General features: G+C 39.4%; 1 protein-coding gene across 1 annotated transcript in view; it reads right to left on the bottom strand.

Moving 5' to 3' along the window:
• The window catches only part of Jarid2 (Jumonji, AT rich interactive domain 2), a 336,896-nt gene that overhangs the window by 230,868 nt on the left and 85,347 nt on the right, over window positions 1-20,681 (bottom strand). Inside the window, exons 6-7 of the mRNA XM_068388399.1 lie at window positions 12,790-12,994; window positions 1,479-1,744 (exon numbers count right to left, since the gene is read on the bottom strand). Coding sequence (XP_068244500.1) covers window positions 1,479-1,744; window positions 12,790-12,994 — 471 coding nt within the window. The remainder of the gene's footprint in view (window positions 1-1,478; window positions 1,745-12,789; window positions 12,995-20,681) is intronic.

The following is a 20,681-nucleotide window of genomic DNA, read 5'->3' as shown; positions in this document are numbered from 1 at the left end:
CTCTCTCCTCTGAAGGGCTTGGAACTCTTCTGATCTCTAGCCGGAAAGGGAGGCTTAGACACTTTGTGTTAGGGTCTGAAGACCTAGAAGTCGGGCAATTTGAAGGATGAAGCTGAATTGCCTTAGAGTTGGAATTAGTTTGGTGGCCCTGCTTCCAATCTGTCTATATCCTTCAGAATTGGACTCCATATTCTAGATGACATCTTACTAGTGATGTGTACAGGTGTAGTACAGTGTCTTTGTTCCTGTATTAGAATGGTCTCTTTGTGTAACCTTTTAGTTTCTGTTCTTTCTTTTGAGATTTTATGCTGTTTGGTGAACATAAAATTCTAGCTAATAATATCACCGAGATCTTCTTCCTGGTCCACACTTTCTATTTCAATACCTAGCACAGAGTAACCTGATTGTGAGTTACTATAACCTAAGTGCATGACTGCATTTTCCACAATTAAAAGGCATTTGATATTTTCTGGACCATGCTCCTAGCTTAATTAGATCCTCTCTTAAGGCTTCTCAGTCTTCTGAGTTTGCAGCATTTATGCCTAATTTAATTTCATTGGCAATTTTGGCTATTCTACTAGTTAATCCTAAATATATGTTGTTAATGTAGATCAGAAATAGCAGCAATGGACCACGGACAGATCCTTGTGGTACTCCGCTTGCAACATCTGCCGACTCTGAATCTTCTCCATTGATTACAACTCTCTGCTTTCTGTTGTTAACCAGCCTTTGATAAACTTAGCTGGCTCGTCAGTAATGCCTAGTGCTCTAATTTTGACTAATAATCTTTTTATATGTATATAAGAGAGAGAGAGAGAGAGAGAGAGAGAGAGAGAGAGAGAGAGAGAGAGAGAGAGAGAGAGATTGATTTAGTGATGTTTTCATCATTTTGTATCTTATTTTTTCACTTGTGGTAGGGTAAATATTCATACATTCAATGAAAAAAATCCTAATAGTGTATTTACAGTATTTTTACACTTTTATTTTTAATTTTGGTTGCATTTCAACCATCAACTATTAACAATTTTGTTTTACTTTACACTATAATTGTTTTTAGATACAAACAAGTGTTTTGTTGAAACTTGTACAAATCATGGTATGGAGTTGAATAGTTTTATGAATTCTGGTGATGACTTTTGGTTTTTAAGTCCTCTTACCTTGTACTGAAGTTGTGTTGAAATGTGCAATTACATCAGAAAAATAGTAAGAACTAACATACCATTATAGAAAGCACATGAAGACAAAGTAGTTCAGTACAGTGGTTAACTAGTGTATTTGTCAATCTCAGGTAAGTAATGGTCAGTGAGTTGCTAAGTTATGAGTTGACCCACCATGGGGCAGCAAGTATTCGCGGATTCTCGATCTTTGCACAGTGTTACCTATCCGCCCTGAATAAGGAGGGTGACTGAAGTTTATGACTTGACATACACATATTTTGAAAAAAAAATAATTGTACTGTATGACAAACTTTACTATACCTTTGTTGTTAACTTTAACGACTTTCTTGACATAAACCTTCTTTCCATCAGGACGTTGCCTAAGTAACCTGAGTGATCTAGTTACTTTTGGGTTTTCTTTTTCTTTTCTAGATTCTTTAGATCCTTCTACCACAATGTCTGTTTTTTCTGTTCCAACTGTCTGTGTTTCTTCACTGAGCTTCTCTGAACTGGAATCCCTGGCTTCAACTTGGCTTCTGGTTATTCTATGGAGCTTAGTATCAGAATGTGTCGACGTGCCACCTAACCTGAAAATGAAGTTGCACGATAGTTACTATATCAATCACAATAATAAAACAATGCATTCTTCAGAAGAAATTCAACATTACCAAAACATAAATGAATACTGTAATCTTACTACAATAATGTTTATGGATAAAAATATAACTTAATTTTGAAAATAAAAAATCATTCCAATACTTCCCTGAAGCTAATTACCATTCATTTTTATTAATGAAAAACTGTTGTGATAAAAAAATAATATATTAAAAGAGATTTAGAAAAAATACTGTAATAACCATGTTTCCACTGGAAGTATACTGCAAAATGAAATCTTAAAGAAAATAATGGAATGGTGTGTAAATGTCACTAAACATGTTTCCCCCCAAGTCGCTTGCCATTATAGAATCTTCTGCCATTATAGATTCTTCTGAGTAATAGCTATTGTATTATGGAAAGAAGCCAAAGAATCACTATGAGTGGGACAGAGACTGAGAGATTTAAGGAAATTCATGTAGGTATTGAAAAATATCTTATTTTGAAAATCGTTCATTTTAATAAAACTTTCTTGAAGTTTATTACTGAACACCACACTGCCTTCTATGGCGATGGACGTGGGAGTTGAGAGGCAAGGGGCCTATAGCACCACCAACTTTTTTACCGAAAGTTTACTTTAATAAGCTTAAATTCAATGTAAAATAAACTGTTAACAATGGCATCTGTATAACTTTCATGAGTCGCACACCGTAAATTACACCATTCGCCCTTCATTCATACCACAAACCTCAGAGAGAGTACATGCCTGAGTTTGACTTCTGACATTCACTCATTTTTACATTTGTTTTTCTCATCTTCGGCAAGAATTTCATCATTTCAAACAGGAAAAGACAATTTCAATATCTTGCTAACATAAAGAAAAAGAAAATTTTCTCTATTGGGAGAGAGAGAGATATTTGTGAGGATGGAGAAGCGCTGGCCTTGCCTCAAACGAGCAAAAGAAGAAAGGTATTGAGCAAAAAGATCTTCGTCTATGACTAAATTATGAAAAATAACTTTGCTCTTATTTATCAATATCCAAAAGGGACTTAAAATTCATGATTATCAGCATTTAATATTGTCTTTGTAAAAATACAAAGAAAAACTTTGAACACTCTCTGACATTCACTCATTTATAAGTTTGTTTTTCTCGTTTTCGGCAAGAATTTTATCATTTCAAAGAGGGAAAAGACAATTTCAACATCTTGCTAACGTAAGGAAGAAGAAAATTGACTCTATTAAGAGTTCAGCAGAGAGTAATATTGGTAGTGCAGATAGAGAGACATTGTTGCAGATAGAGGAGCGACCGCCCTGCCTCACAGGAGCCAAAAGAAGCAAGATATTGAGCAAAAGGATCTTCATTTATGATTAAATTATGATAAATAATTTTGTTTTCTTTATTAATACCCAAAAAAGGACATAAATAATCATGAAATATTAATATTGTCCTTTGTAAAAATACAAGGAAAAACTTTGGACGCCGTATCTCCAAACTATACTTATTGACCTTCAAATCAAATAGTTTTCCTTAGTTTTAAAGATATAGCATTGAAATTTGGTATATAACTTAGAAATATATTATAAAACAATGAAATAAAGCACTTTTATTCAATTTTTGTTTCATATTTTTTTCTTATTTTATCCGTGATTTTTAGGGTTTATTTCTTTACCATAATGAAAAAATTCATATCTGGCTAAAAAAATTACTTTAAGAAATAAAACTCTTCATATTATTGGAGGTCTATATCAGGTCTATATTGGGTAGTGATCCCAGATCTTAGTAATTATTAACAAGGGATGAGATAGAATTTGAAAAACACTAATTTTTGGGATGAATCGCCCTGGCGTCGCAAAACTGAAGGTCAGAGGCAAAAATCCTATGCAGTTTGGAGATGTCCTAAGTCACCTTATTAAGTGGTATGAATGTCAAAGTCCTGTCATTAAAAATCAGCAATAGCCAGCGGGCCCCCTTAACCAGGGCTGATAAGCAGATTGCTACTGGTAGTGGAATGAAGCACAAGATTAGTGGCAATAGTGCTAGTAGCGTGAAGAAATGGTAAGTCATTTCATTGGAAATGAAAGTAACCATTATCAAAAAATCAGATGGCAGTGATAAACAGGCAAATATTGCATGTGTATATCAAATAAATTGTTTAATAATTGGAAAAATTTATTAAACGAGTCATCCAATAACAGCAAATTATTCTAGTGTCGGCTAACTTCGTTAACACATGAAAATGATTTAAAAAGGTAAGTTTTCTATCTAAATTTACAGTACAATGCAGTATTATATATTTTACTGCCTTATGTAATGTAGATGAGAGAGAGAGAGAGAGAGAGAGAGAGAGAGAGAGAGAGAGAGAGAGCATGTAGATGTACGAGTACACAATGTTTTCTTTGTGATAAATAGTCTATTCTTGTGTACAGTAAAGTAAATCATTTCAAACTATAAATCATATTTATTCACTATATTGTACTATATACTTCAACTAGCAGTACATTACCGTACTAACTTACAAACGAATTTTCCAGTATTGTACATTATAACATCAGTAATGGATCACATCAGAAGTGATTTAAAAACGTAAGTTACAGTAGGTTATTTTATTGTTTACTTTACCTAAAATTTACAGTAAATTGTTCCGCATTATATATTTGACAGCGCCGTGTGTATTTTGTGTACTATAATACAGAGAGAGAGAGAGAGAGAGAGAGAGAGAGAGGAGAGAGAGAGAGAGTGTGTGTGTCTTTTCATGTGAACAGTAAAGTAATCCATTTCACATTCTAAATAAAATTTTCACAGCATCCTTTACCCAACAGTACATTTTTCAGTGGCCACTTTCCTCCTGGTAAGGGTAGAAGTCTCTAGCTATGGTAAGCAGCTCTTCTCGGAGAAGGATACTCCAAAATCAAACAATTGTTCTCTAGTCTTGGGTAGTGCCATAGCCTCTATACCATGGTCTTCCACTGTCTTGGGTTAGAGTTCTCTTGCTTGAGGGTACATTAAAGCACACTATTCTATCTTATTTTTCTTCTTCTTGTCTTGTTAAAGTTTTTATAGTTTATAAAGGAAATATTTTAATGTTACTGTTTAAAATATTTTTATTTTTCCTTGTTTCCTTGCCTCACTGGGCAGTTTTCCCTGATGGAGCCCTGGGCTTATAGCATCCTGCTTTTCCAACTAGGGTTGTAGCTTAAAGGCGAATAATAATAATAGAGCAGTAATTTACGAACAAATATTTCAGCATTGTACACTATTACTCAGAAACGGTACAATGAATTATAGTTTGTGTGAGAAAATCATTGTTTTTGATGTTAGAAAAAAAATACCTAACAAATTGTCAATTTCATTTATGTTTCAGTATTTTCATTAACCCCCATATGGCTGCCCCAAACAATGACTTGATCTGTTATTGTTTCTTTTAACAGGTAATGACAGCAAGACCCTGGCCCCCATAAGGAGACAAGCAGAGGTACTAGAATAGAAGTAACATTGCATAATCCTGCACCTGTTTACATCGCTGGTCAGCCTGGCAAAGACTGTCAAAAGCAGGTACCTGGGTTAATTATCTGACTTGATGAACTAGGGAGAACCTGTCAAAGATAGGCGGCGAGAGTGATTTGGACTCTCCTCTGCTTTTGAAAGTGATATAGACTTAAGCTGATGAACACAAAGTTTCTAGTTTTCTAACGTGAGTAATTCTTAGGGTATTAGTGCAGTGGACACTTTAGTGGAAGAAAACCCCATGGTTGAATATATCTTCAGAGATTTTTTTTGCCAGACTCTGTTCACTCACTGTGTGGATTTTGAACTGTAATGTGATGGGGTTCTCCATTAAGCTTGACGATTTCTTGTGCCACCAGCTGGAAACTTTGAAAATGATTGTAACATAATTTCAGAAAGTTACTATACGTTATTCGATAGGCTATTTAGCCGTCCCCTCTGGGTGTAACACTGAGGATTGTAAGCTTTTTTTTATTACTATTTTTGTCTTTCTGATGTAGAAGTGAGAATGTAGAGTCCGGTCCAAAGTGCAGCCTTGAGTAATAATCCCTTTGATCCTGATGCAAGCTAATTCAAAGTATATTTGAATTCAGCCCAAATAGATACACGGTTAGGTGTGCCTTTGTTTATACTTGTATATGGAACACATATTTGTCCAACAAGTGAATAGTTCTTGTTTTTTTTTTTTGGTTATTCAAATCATTTTTTTAATCTTGTTATTGTGAGGCTGAAGTGTAAAGGGATACAAGTTTTACTTTACATTATACATACATACATATATCAAAGGCACTTCCCCCAATTTTGGGGGGTAGCCGACATCAACAATGAAACAAAACAAAAAGGGGACCTCTACTCTCTACGTTCCTCCAGCCTAACCAGGGACTCAGCCCAACCTCCCACATTATCCACCACAGATGAAGCTTCATAATGCTGAATCCCCTACTGCTGCTACCTCCGCTGTCATCTAAGGCACCGGAGGAAGCAGCAGGGCCTACCGGAACTGCGTCACAATCGCTCGCTATTCATTCCTATTTCTAGCACGCTCTCTTGCCTCTATCACATCTATCATCCTATCACCCAGAGCTTTCTTCACACCATCCATCCACCCAAACCTTGGCCTTCCTCTTGTACTTCTCCCATCAACTCTTGCATTCATCACCTTCTTTAGCATACAGCCATTTTCCATTCTCTCAACATGGCCAAGCCACCTCAACACATTCATATCCACTCTAGCCGCTAACTCATTTCTTACACCCGTTCTCACCCTCACCACTTCGTTCCTAACCCTATCTACTCGAGATACACCAGCCATACTCCTTAGACACTTCATCTCAAACACATTCAATTTCTGTCTCTCCATCACTTTCATTCCCCACAACTCCGATCCATACATCACAGTTGGTACAATCACTTTCTCATATAGAACTCTCTTTACATTAATGCCCAACCCTCTATTTTTTACTACTCCCTTAACTGCCCCCAACACTTTGCAACCTTCATTGACTCTCTGACGTACATCTGCTTCCACTCCACCATTTGCTGCAACAACAGACCCCAAGTACTTAAACTGATCCACCTCCTCAAGTAACTCTCCATTCAACATGACATTTAACCTTGCACCACATTCCCTTCTCGTACATCTCATAACCTTACTCTTACCCACATTAACTCTCCACTTCCTTCTCTCACACACCCTTCCAAATTCTGTCACTAGTCGGTCAAGCTTCTCTTCTGTGTCTGCAACCAGTACAGTATCATCCGCAAACAACAACTGATTTACCTCCCACTATTATAAATTACATTATAAATTTACATTATAAATTATTAAAATTTGACAAAAAATTTTATTGTCAACCTAATTATTTGTCTCATTTTCTTTCATATTAAATCTGTTTCTATCATATTTTTTTTTCGCCCATAACGTATCCTGTTACCCGCCTAGAAATTTTTTCCCTTTCACCTATGTTTTAAAACTTTACTTACACTTGAAGCGATCTTACCTAAAGAACATAGAGCTATTAATTATTTCTGCTAACTTCTCAGAAATGAATCAACGGTCATATTACATGCTTTTCAGCAAGCTTAAGGCAAAGGAAGATAAGGGGGAAGTAAGGTTCTTGCTGAGCCCCCTTGCCCAGTATAAAATCAAGGGGTAGTGCCCGGTGCCCAGTTAATCCTTGGTTGTTAACCTGTTACCCAGATTTATGAGTATTCCATCGTTTTATCTTTTTGTGTAGTGAATGTTGGAGTGTGGTCGGCATTCGGACACTAGGTAGTCTGCGTGCTACATCTGGCTACAGTCTGCAAACCCCTACAGCGGATCGAATCAGAATTGGTTTAAAAACATAAGCTGCCCTAGGATATTTTATTGTTTACCTACTATCTACAGTAAAATGTTCGGCATTAAATATTTGACTGCACTGTGTGTATTCTGTGTAATGTAGCTGTATATATATATATATATATATATACTGTATATATAATGTATATATGAGAGAGAGAGAGAGAGAGAGAGAGAGAGAGAGAGTGTGTGTGTGTGTGTGTGTGTGTGTCGTGCCCTATCTGATCAGCTGATTATGTTGGCCGTGGTGATCAAATACTTTATCGTGATAAATTGTCTTATCGTTTGTACAATAAAGAAACCATTTCATATTCTTAACACACACACGCACTCTCTCTCAATACAGTAAGGTGAACCACCGGTTTAATCTAAATCCAGTTTATTTCAAATATAGCTGTAATTCTTTCACCACAGTAAATGGACATACACTGTACAGAGAGAGCTAGGACCAGGTGGGTGGGGAGGGGAGATAGGTAGTGCCGCAGCACTCCCAGTGTAAAGGAGTGCGGGCTATCTGAAATCTTCGAGCAGCGTGAATTTTATTGCAATTATGAAAATCTTTAGTTAATATAGGTATTGCATTGTTCTTAGTTGCATAAAACCAAAACCGCAAAGAAAGAATTCGCGATAAAGGAGGGCTGACTATAGTACAGTATGGTCCACTCCCCCTTTCTTTGATGCATCTGGAGGGAGCGTCCAATCGGGGGAAGACCAGAGGAGGTCAACTTCTTGGCGGAGATATCAGTTTGTAAAACAGACTTCTCAGGTCCGTCTCCTGCCCGGGTTTCATAGAAACTCAAGCTCTTACCCCAGAAAGGGTTGGATTCAAAGGAATTCACTGTGGGCTTGATGAACCCAAGTGAAATGGCAACTTCAGAGACGTAATCATTCTGAAAGTGCGTCTCATAGAAGGTTTAGACTCCAGTCATCCTCCTCCTTGGATCCCGTCGATCTACGGAAAAAAACTTCTGTAGGACGAAAAAGAAGCCAAGGGTACCTGCTTCAAATAAGGAATCCAGGGTATCTTTTGAGATTTAATTCAATCCTCCAATCTTGGTAAGCTTGGGGAGAAGTCTCGGTGGTAAAGAAGGTCAGCCACCAGGTCTGTTAGGATCAGTGCGTCGTACCGAAGTCTTTGGAGAGCAAAGCCGATCCAGAAGAACAAGGTTGACACTAGGGTAAACCTTTTCGTGAAAAGCTGCTAGATGGTTGAGGATACTTCCTTCATGACTGCATTCAAGAATCTAGGAGTAAGCGTACTACTGCTCGAACGTACTCAAGAAGTACTGTGGACTAACTGCTTGTTTGACCGTACAACTTCTCCTTGCTGAACATTTTGATAAGCTAACTTGTTCCAGGAGGAGAGGACAGAACTGGAGCCTATTTATAGGAGGAACTGACTGTAGATGCACTGACACCCCTAGATGAAACACTTCTTTCTGTCCAAGGACATAATGCAAGAGACGGACATCCGACTGGATGTTCGTAATGCAAAAGTAAAGAGAATTGACCTCACGCTTCCATAGATGGTAGGAAGGGAGAAAGTGTTTTCTCTTGTAACTGAGCTGCGATTCTCTCTCCTTGTTGGAAAGAGATGCATACTCCAAACTCGTAGGAGAGGACCCGTCACGAGGCAACCTTCTCATGGAGGAAAAAACAGTTAGTAATCTCTTGGATAAGAACATAGATGACGTCCCAGCATCCCTTTCCTAGCCACGACCAAGAGGCCTCTTTTCTTGGTGAAGCGAGGGATAAGAAGTCCACCTCTGTGCTTGAGCAACTGCCACCGGGGAAAAAGCACTTCTACAACACCAATCACAGTGGCATTTCTAGATGGTCACCTGTTCAAGTACTGACCAGGACCCACGTTACTTGTCTTCCTAATAGGAAGATACTGTGTTTCGACATGGTATTGCCGTTGACAGGCGAACTCAGGCAGGGTTAGGGCGACATCATCAGAGGATTGAAAGTAAAGACCTAGGTCAGGTATGGGTTGGCCTGGCAGCAAAAAGGCGAGGGCACCTGCGCAACTAACATAGCTCTTCCAATTAATGAAGATGTCAACTTTTGAGGTAACTATTTACCACAAGGGACCAAAAGAGGGGACCTGGTCCCCTACACACGGTCTGATGAAAACGTTCGTAAGGGATGAACGTTTGAGAGTACTGACGAGATCTGGCATGCTAATGAATGCCATCGGGAAACCAATAGCAATGAGCTTGTGTAAAAACAAGTTCTTAGTGGCGAGAAAGTATTAAGCACCAAGGTGTCTACTTGTGCTTTACCCCTCTCCTTAAAGGCGAGTGCTGGGTTAGGTTCCAGGGGGTTAGAGTGTACTGAACTCCCTCAACTACATGTCGTGGTAGGCACTACCGGAGTAGTATCACTCGCAGAAGGTTAGCTGGTCCCTCGAAGTTCTGTGTCAACTGGATGATTAGAATCCCTCCGATACTCTAAGGCAATCGAAGAAGCCAAGGACGAAGAAAGCAGGATTGTCTTGCTAAGAAGCAGAGTGCATACTTGAAGTGAGGATCACAACCGGAAGATATCTGCGATCCTTACCAAAGAAGATCTCTGTTGAGTGAAGTAGAAGAAACACACCCCAAGAGTCAAGTCTTCTGAGATTCTCCTGTGGCTGTCATTAATTCTACCCTTCAAGCCAGAAGAGCTATCTGAGGTTGCTGGAAACCAGAAACCTATAAGAGAGCTGATGAGTGATCACATGTTGACGGGCGAAGGGGAGCTGACAGGAGACAGGGTGATGTTGAATGTCGCGGAGTTGGCGAAGGCCTAGAGGATGCCTAGCAACTGCAACCTGGCAAACGATGAGTCAGGGCTGACGGCGAGACTGGCGATAACAATATCGTACAGGCGAGTAGTGAAAGTCATGAGGTGATGAGTGACGATCAAGCGATGTACTCCTGCCCCTGCAGCTGGAGTAAGAAGCTCACCTGAAGGTGAGTGTAAATAGCTGGAGAGTAACGAGCACAAGTCTGACTATGGCGAGATTAATGCTGCTGATCTCGCAAAGGGTGAAGGTCACGCGGTGGCAAGTGATGATCAAGAACAGCCAGGCGACAGTCACAAGGTGACCGGTAATGGTCCAACTACGAGTGACGAGCAGTTGACGATTCAAGCACAGATGGCAAGTGCTGAGAGCCCGAAGGCACAGCACAACAGTCCTTGACGGGGCTGAAGAGACATATCCTATCCGCAGGGAGGAAGGAGAACGTCCAGGGTGGCGAGGAGTAATAAACTTCGAAGACTGACGAACCCCAGGAGAACGTCTGCGTGGTTCCTGCGGAGAAGGAACCTGTTCTGACTGAGTCAAAGGAGAAAAACTTTGGTCTCTGGAAGATCTCTGGATATGAGTCTCTGTGGGGAGTCTCATTTGCGGACGAGAGAGATGACCACTAGCAGGAGAGACTTGCCTCGGACTTTGCTCTACCCCCTACGGAAGATTCAGCTCAGCACGGGGGAGAGAGTAGTCTTTGACGACGAGATTGCAGGTGCTGATCTCCATTGGGTGAAGAGATGTAGCTGTCAGCAATTCTCCCTGCAAGGAGGAGGGTTGCTAGACAGAAGCTGATGGAGAAAAGTTCTCCCTCGGAAGGGAGAGCAGCCCAACACCTAAGGAGATTCTCTCCCTCAGAAGGGAAAGTTGTCAAACCGCTGGAGGCAGACCTCCAGGCAGCGCAGCATCAGGTACTACCTGTGATATGTAGCTGCAGCTAGTTTCTGGGTTCACCACGAAGAGATCCCACAACTAAAACACCCGAAGGAACCAAGTCTTCCACTGCCCTCGTTCCTACGCCTGAGCATGAGGGACAAAGGAGTAGAAGTAGAGTGTTGCAGAGACTGTACCACTTTCGGCAGGGACTGCATCCTCAAAAGGGAAAAGTCGTAGTCAGTATGCTGCTCAGGGGCTGCCACAGGTGCAGTAGAACAGGACTGTGATAGTGCAGGGACAGCAGATTCCACAGGAATGAACGGCTCTGCTCTTCTATGTCTGCTGTATTAGCCGAACGAAGAACTAAGGCATCACTAGCTAAGGAAATATAAAAATCATGAAAGAAAAACTCCCTCGGAAACCTAACCTGCGGACGAGAAAGGAGTCCCCTGGGGGAACAGAAACATACTAAGGACAGCATACACCCTTCATTGGCTGTCATTGTTAAGAGGAGAGCGACACCATAAAAAAAAAAAAAAATTAATTCAGCTGACAAAACAAACTATTTGGGAGAACCACTCAACACTCTGGCAGGAAAGGGGTTCCCCAATTGAAAGCCGACAGTAACGAGGGAAGCAGCGTTGACAGAGCAGGAAGAGGAAGACCGAAGACAAGCTCTACGTAGGCCGCAAGCGGTCTTCCTCTAAGAACTCGCAGGGAGAGAGCGACATTAAGATCCAAACAGAGGAGGAGGATCAACACAATGACGATTCCCTTGCAGAGGCGGCCAAATCACTCGGAAGACCACCAGCTTACAGGTTATCCAGCGTCCAAGGGGGAGGAAGATTGTTAGAGATGGTTGTTCCCCCATGAGAACCTGCCACACTACACTGTCACACAAACAGCAACATTCACTGTAAAGAAAAGCTTATATATAAAAACATTACAAGAATGTTTTCTTATGAGAAAAAATATAAGTTTAAGAAAAAGCAAGTCAAATGGCTGGTAAGGTGCAAAGGAGAGGGGCGGCAATTCTCTTTACCTGAGCCAAAAGCAAAGTGGGTGCTCAGCTCAGGTGTGTGAGTAAGCGGGAAAGCCAACTATCCCCACCCCTTCTGCTAACTAGCAGTTGGGGGTGGTTACCTATCGCTACAAGTCTTATGGCTCGTGTTCAAGCTTCACCGAAAGTATAAACAGCAAGGGTTTGCATAGTGATGGAACAATAACAAATTCTACCAACAGTGTGTGTGTAAATGACAGGAGATATCACCAATACTTCAGAATAATCATAACTCATAAGGAGTGATTGGGGTCATAAAATTCAGGACCCCTCATAGGTAACTTAGGACTTCTTGGCTAACAATACACCCTTAAGGACATAAGTAATTAAGAATTTTGTTTACTTTTAATGGATACAAAAATGGTACCTTCTGTTAAATATGTATTGATTTGTTTCTCCACATTAAAATTAAAGGACACCTTTGCAACACTACAAAATGAAATTTGATGAAGAAATTCATACCTCTGTAATATTCTAGATAATTTTTGTTTGGGTCTCATTGATGAAAGTTTCGCAACTCTAGATTTTTTGCGTGCCATTGCAGTTGTTGCTGATACACGATATTTATGAAGAAGTCGACCTGAACGGGTGGCTATTACACTTCCTTGAGCATGAGAGGAATCACCCAAATGCTTATCGAGTTTACGCAGCGACACCTCTCTTCTTTCTAAAATGAGAAAATAAAACAGAAATTAAACTCTTAAAATAAAGAAAATTATAGAACAATAATTAAAACAACTTCACTGAATTACAGCATTTTAAAACAAATAACAGAAGTCTTATAGATAAGAACCAAACTTGACAATTTCCAATAAAAAAATTAGTGAAATAAAATGATAAATTTAGAAGTAATTTGTATTTTCCTAACAATACAAACCTGTAGTTCTTTAAAATAGGAGAGAAATCTGTGTAAGTTGACATACAGCTGGGAAAAATTTAACGAGGTGTCAACAACCAAAAAAAAAGAGAGAGAGAGAGAGAGAGAGAGAGAGAGAGAGAGAGAGAGAGAGAGAGAGAGAGAGAGAGAGAGAGAGAGAGAGAGTATTAAAATAATCGAAAAAAATAAACATCAGACATGCATACCAAGAGACAGGATCTTATTTCAGAAAATAAAAAAGTGGAAGAAAAATCTTGCAAAAGAAAAAAATGTATGGAAAATGATGGAAATAAAAAGATAGAAATGCAGAACAAACGATTATACAATCGAAAGAAAATGAAAAAGGGACTTAGAAGAAAGCACACTTCAAAATATAAAAAAAAAACCCTAAGTCTATACTCCTATGCAAAAAACATGAATAAAGAGAGATTAGATATAAGAACTCTAAGAAATGAAGGAGGGTTAACGAATAAAAAAAGGAAATATGCAACATAGCAGAAAAATACAAGAGTGAATTCACGCCAAGAATTGCGAATGAGAATAATGAAACAGAAATGAGAGAAAAAAATGTTGAATATCTAACAGATATAGATTTTAATGAAACAGATATTGTGCAGGCTATACGCAACATAAAAAATGGACCGGTGGCCGAACCAGAAGGAGTTCCAACGATTTTGTTAAAAAAAAACTGCACACAATATTGCAAAGCCGCTTGCAATACTGTTAAGACAAAGTGTAGATATGAGCGAGATATATGTTAAACATATATTAGCTTATCCCCTATTTTCAAAAGTGGATCAAAACTAGAAGCAAGCAATTTTAAACCTGTTAGTCTAAAATCACATATCATGAAAATGTATGAAAGGGTAATAAAAAAAAAATAATGAATCATTTGGTTAAAAATATTTTATCTAATATAGGTCAACACGGTTTTATGCCCAGAAAAAGTACACAAACCCAACTGATAGCACACTATGAAAACATAAACAAAAATATGATAAATGAAAAAGATAGATTTTGCAAAAGCCTTTAATAAGTAGACCATAATATATTAGAGAAAAAATGAGAAAGCATAATATTGTGGGAAAGATAGGAAAATGGGTAAAAGAATTTCTGCAAAACATAAAAGATAGTGGTTGCAAATGACAAGAAATCAGATGAAGCTCAGGTAATATCTGGCGTGCCACAGGGTACGGGCACTGCTGATTGTTATTAAGATCTCAGACATGGACTGTAATGTTCTGTAGTGAGAAGTTTCGCAGATGACACAAAAATAAGTAGAGAAATTACTTGTGATGAAGATAGAAACTCATTACAAAGAGATCTAAACAAAATATATGAATGGGCAGAGATAAATAGGATGGTATTTAACTCTGATAAATGCGAATCAATAAATTATGGAATGGCATACGCATACAGGGGACCTAAAAATGAGACAATCACAAACAAGGAAGCAATTAAAGACCTTGGTATAATGTTAAACAGGAATATGTTATGCAGTGACCAAATGGCAACACTGTTGACTAAATGTAAAGCAAAAATGGGAATGCTATTCAGACACTTTAAAACAAGAAAAGCTGAACACACGATTATGCTTTACAAAACTTATGTACGTAGTACACTTGAGTACTACAATGTGATATGGTACCCACACTAACAAAATGATATTGCACAAATAGGAGTGTACAAAGGTCCTTTACTGCTAGAATAGAAGAAGTTAAGGACCTTGACTACTGGGAAAGATTGCAATTTTTAAATTGTACTTTCTAGAAAGGAGACGAGAACGTTACATGATAACACAAGCACGGAAGCAAATCGAAGGAATTACTGAAAACATCATGGAGCTAAAAATATCAGAAAGAGCAAGCCGAGGTAGCTTAATAGTGCCCAAAACTATACCAAGAAAACTAAGGAAGGCGCACAAGACATTAATCCACTACGCACCAGCATCGATAATGCAGCGACTACTTAATGCACTGCCAGCTTATCTAAGAAACATATCAGGAGTGAGCGTAGATGTGTTTAAGAATAAGCTCGATAAATACCCAAGATGCATCCCAGACCACCCAAAAATGTTAGATGCAAAATACACCAGATAATGCATTAGCAACTCTCTGGTGGATATACGAGGTGCGTCACACTGAGAGACCTGGGGGAACCCAAGCATAGAATAAGGAAAATAAGGCTCTCTCTCTCTCTCTCAAGTGATTTCTTGGTGTTATGAGTCATATTTCACATGCAAATTGCCTAATTCGTTCCAAACCCTACATATCACCACATGAAATCTTATAATAGAGCAGTAAAGTTTTACTGTATTACAAATTATCATATCAGACAGAAAAATATATGTTTTCCTGTAGTAAATATCGTGACTTAACTTAATTTGATCTTCATTTCAACCGCAAACAAAGAGAACAACCAGTTCGACTAACTTCAAGTACCCAAACTGGTTGTTGTTGTTGTTGTGGTTAAAATTAAGGTGAAAGCCGGTTAAATCATGTTATTTACTAAAGAAAAACATATATTTTCTGTTAAAATGTTTATAATGGGTCTTGTTCCAATTCGGGCTCACTTCACTCACAAGTACAGATGCTCCCCTACTTACGAACATTCGAGTTACGAACAACGGTACATACGAACACAAATTGAAGGAAGTCCAAACATGTTCGTAAACATCCGTAGATTTCATTTCAAGTTAAATTCTCTCTCTCTCTCTCTCTCTCTCTCTCTCTCTCTCTCTCTCTCCGTATTTTGATTTTTAATGCAGTTAAATCTTCACATTTCTTTGAAAATTATTAAAAAAAATTTTATATCCTTATTCGATGTTTCAATTAAGGGAATAGTAACGGATCGGAAGAAAACCACTTGATTTGCCTCTCGCCTTCCGTCAGAAGAAATATAACGTCATCAGACTTTTGGCATTTTTTTTTTTTATTTCTTAACATATTAGAAATATCTTCAAGATGAATATTACATCAGCGCCAATATGTTACAGAAAATCAGTTTCCCTACAGTTCTTATTATTAGGTATCATGCGAAATCATTGTAGCTCTTTCTGTGTGTGTGTGTGTGTGATCGCTCTGTCAATCGCATACGGGTAGTTAATTCTAAAGCTTCATACAGTATTCAATTTTTCGTTCAATATTAAGCCTTCATATTTCATTAGACATTATTGTGTTTAATTGTGGTTTATTAAAGCACGTTCATATTTTTTTTTTTAATTTCTTGAGCATTTCAATAATCAACAATTACTTTTGATTTACTTTTGGTTGGGAGATCAGCTGATCTCAAGGTGACGCTGCAGTATTACGATTATGCGCACATATAGTACGAATAACACTGATTTATATAATTTTCTTGATATTCGAAATCTCTTCATAGTGAATATTACAACAGCGCTAATATATTATAGGGTATCACATTTTCCATACAGTTCGTTGATAGACCTTATTATTAGTTATAAACGGAATACGCAACCCCCCCCCTCTCTCTCTCTCTCTCTCTCTCTCTCTCTCTCTCTCTCTCCGTATTTTGATTTTTAATGCAGTTAAGTCTTCATATTTCTTTGAAAATATTAAAAAATTCTTTATATCCTTATTCGATGTTTCGATTATGGGAATAGTAACGGATCGGAAGAAAATCACTTGATTTGCCTCTCGCCTTCCGCCAGAAGAAATATAACATCAGACTTTTTTTTTTTCTTAACTTTACGGTAAGTTGTAGGCTACTAATCTCATAACTAATGATACAGACCACTAAAACACTTAATATCGTTACTCGGTGTTTCGATTATGAGAATTCTGTAATAAGATTACTCGGCAACATAATGAAAGGAAATCATTCGGTTTGTCAGCGCTCTTCCGCCAAATACATGACGTCACAATATACGTGACGTATACTCTACAAAGAATGATTCCGTCGGTCAAAATTGAAATAAAACAATTCAGTAAACTAACCTCTCTCTCTCTCTCTCTCTCTCTCTCTCTCTCTCTCTCTCTCTCTAACATACGTAGTACAGTACTGTACGTCTTCTCTCCATTTTATTAAATGTTTTTTTCAGTACAAACCAATACAGGTTACTTATACAAGCCTTAAACATACTTAAACATACTTATATAAACCTTCAATATACTTATACAGTACTGCATATGCCTTAAACATAAATTATAATACAAAATATGGCACTGAAGCAACTTACGAACAGTTTGAACTTACGAACGATCGTTCGGAACGTAACTCGTTCGTAAGTTGGGGAGCGTCTACTGGCAAACGGTAATGTTGAGCTGCGCATGCTAACATTAGCAATGTTACGTTAACATTAGCAATGTTACGCTAACATTAGCAATGTTACGTTAACATTAGCAATGTTACGTTAACATTAGCAATGTTACGTTAACATTAGCAATGTTATGCCAACATTAGCAATGTTACGATAATTACGTTAACATTAGCAACACTAAATATAATGGTTCTTGTTCTGCCACTGGCTCGCTTCGTTCGCAGGAAAATAGAACCATCAAGCTCGTATGTACTGGCAAGCGGTAATGTTGAGCTGCGCACGCTCAAGAACTAGTAAAACTAACACATTAAAATTAAAGAAATTAATGACTTACTTTCATGACAAGTGGGGTTGTTTGAGTAGAACTACTCTTAATGAAAAGCTTCTTGGAGTGTTTACCCTCCATTTCAGAACCTCTGTGAACCACTCTCTTGAGAGCCAAAAGTGGGCCACTAGAGTCAATCTGGTCCCTTTGTGTGACCCAAACTTTTGTCTTAGTAATGAATTTGAACGGTGGAAAGCGTACACGTCCATATCACGAGCTGTTCGACGTCGCGTCACGCTTGGCGCTCGACGTCACGTTAAAGCAGGACGTTCGACGTCACATTAGCTGGACACTTCGACATCACGTCTGGCTGCTTGACTCCTTTGGTTAAAGCGATGAAACATGCCATTTAACAGTGGAGTTGTAAAGACGTTCGTCGTCAAGAACCTCTCGACTAGAAGCCTTACGACGCTTGGTGTCCAGGTGTGAAGTTACCTGACGCTCAGGGTCCAGGCCTGCTACTCTCTTGTTGTCCGCAGGCTGATAAACTTGCACGAGCGAAGAGAGGTTCTGTTGTATATCTTCCAGCATATTAAAATTAGGGTCCACTTGTTGTCGTACAGGAGACGTCACATCTACCAACAAGCTCGCTTTATACGCCGTTTAAAGAGCGCGCAGAGTGTCCAGAGGACGAGAACCAGACTGATGGAGTTGGAGGAGCTTGAACCTAGGTCAAGCCAGGCTCAGACAACTGTCCTGCAACTGGGTGAGTTGGACATTTCTTGACAGTCGCTGACGTCCTTATAGGATGTTTGGCAGTAGAGCTTTCTTCGGTAGAATGAAAAACGCTCAGGACTGCTCTAAAGCCTACAACCAGAAGCTTGCGGTGTCATGATAGGACGCTGATTGACCGTGTCCACCTCTTCAGAGGTCTGGAAGCTTGATGCCAGCTTCATCTGGGCGCTGCGTTATCCGAAGATGACGAAAAAACTTTTCCCTCACCTTTCCTATGATGAAGGTGAGCACCCTAGAAAGCGTCAAAAGGTATGCTCAAGGAGGCGTCTGCTCAGGAGCTAAAGCCTCTGGTGTCTTTTTGTCGTTCGATATTCCTTCCCCCAGGGGATTGGGGAGCTTGGAAGAGGTCTAAGGTTGACATTCTTTGGAAGAGGTCTAAGGTTGACATTCTTTGGAAGAGGTCTAAGGTTGACATTCTTTGGAAGAGGTCTATGGTTAGAACGTTCGACATTCCTTCTCCCCGGGTCTAGGGAGAGAAGAAAGACAGGTCCTAGGAGATGCACCACCTATTTGAAGGGTAGTGCTTAGGCCGAAACAAAGAGCCCCAAAACTGGACAACTTCCTCCTATACACGAACCTTCAGGAATTGCTTGAAGTTCGGAAGGATGAGGATGTGGAAGTAAGCATCCTGGAGGTCTAAAGAGACCATCCAGTGGACCTTTCCTACTGCTGTAAGGACTGATTTTGATGTCTCCATGGAGAACACTGACTTCTGAACGAAGGCGTTGAGAGCAGTTACATGCAGGACCAGATAATAGCCTCCCTCTCCCAAAAGAGAGACATTTGATGTTGCATAGTCTGCTCTTTTATTTGATGTTGCATAGTCTGCTCTTTGGCTCCTCTCAGAATTTGGCAGAGAGGTCTATCGGAGTAACTTAATAAAAGAGGTTTCACTAGGAAAAAGATTTCGCATCCATCCTTTAGTAATAGCACGGACCAAAGGTCTGCTCCTCTCCTCTCCCAGGCTTGCCAGAAGTAATTAAGTCTGGCTCCTACTGTTGTCTGTGCGGTTTAGAGAAAAAGTATGCAAAAACTTTCTTGCTGATTAAGACACCAAAACCTGTGTCTTTGACCAACTCTTGAGGGAGAAGAGAGAAAGAAAAAAGGGGGTGCGTACCTCAATTCTGACTTCTGATTCCAAGTTATCCTGCCTTATTGCCTGCATTCCTTAAGAGGCTCAGCGATCCAGTCAGGGGGCTGTAAAAGTCTCTGTGGGGCTGCCACAAGGTCCTCGACCTTAACGTGGCTAGACCTCCACCCTTGCTAACCTGGCATACCTGATAAGGAAGCTGGCTTCATAGGTTTTATATGCCTCATTGACCTGCATTCCTTGAGAGACTCAGCGATCCACCCAGGGGGCTGGAAAAGTCTCTGTGGGGCTGCCAGAAGGTCCTCGACCCTTAACGTGGCTAGACCTCCAACCCTTGTTATCCTGGAATATTTGGATTGCATCCAGTTCTATTAGATGATCAAGACAGCACCATCTTAGTAAACATAAACTCCTTTGACACCTTCCTTAGTGAAAACACTTTAGGCGGGAAGAGCAGCAGGAGCAAAATAATTCGGAAACTCTTCAGAAAAAACTCTCATGAGTTTCTATATGTCAACTGAAGGATGAAGGAACCTAGGATCTTTTCCTACGAGAATTCCTCTAAAAGATAAATAAAGGAAAGGAGATCATCGTTCCCTTCTTCCTACAAGTCTCTAACTGAGGTAGAAACTTGTTTCATAGGAGTTAACTCCTTAAGGTCCTATAATTCTGGCCTCAATGGGTCCAAGATCATTACTTACTTTTAGGGGTTTATTTCTCGCCCTCCATTAGACACCAAGAGTCTGTACAGGAGGGCCTTGGTGTGAAAATAATTCTTCCAGATAATATTTTTTCTCTGTATATTTTCAGTTATATCGCCTGGTATAACTATGTTCCAACGCTAGACGCTCGCGGTCATTACGATCGGAACTAAGACATTCGCGATCTCGACGTTCAGCTCGACTGGTGTAATAACGACATCCGAGTCCTGATGCCCGACGTCGCGTCTAACTGCTTGCGTTAAATCCAACTGCTGGACGCTAGACGTCATGCAACTGCTTGACGCTCGGCGCCACGTGACTCTCAGAACAGAGACGATCGGGACTAA

This window comes from Palaemon carinicauda, chromosome 15 (assembly GCF_036898095.1).
Source record: "Palaemon carinicauda isolate YSFRI2023 chromosome 15, ASM3689809v2, whole genome shotgun sequence".
In the NCBI taxonomy this organism is placed as follows: domain Eukaryota; kingdom Metazoa; phylum Arthropoda; class Malacostraca; order Decapoda; family Palaemonidae; genus Palaemon; species Palaemon carinicauda.
Note: the sequence above shows the minus strand (reverse complement) of the source record. Positions and strands in the feature narration are given on the sequence as shown.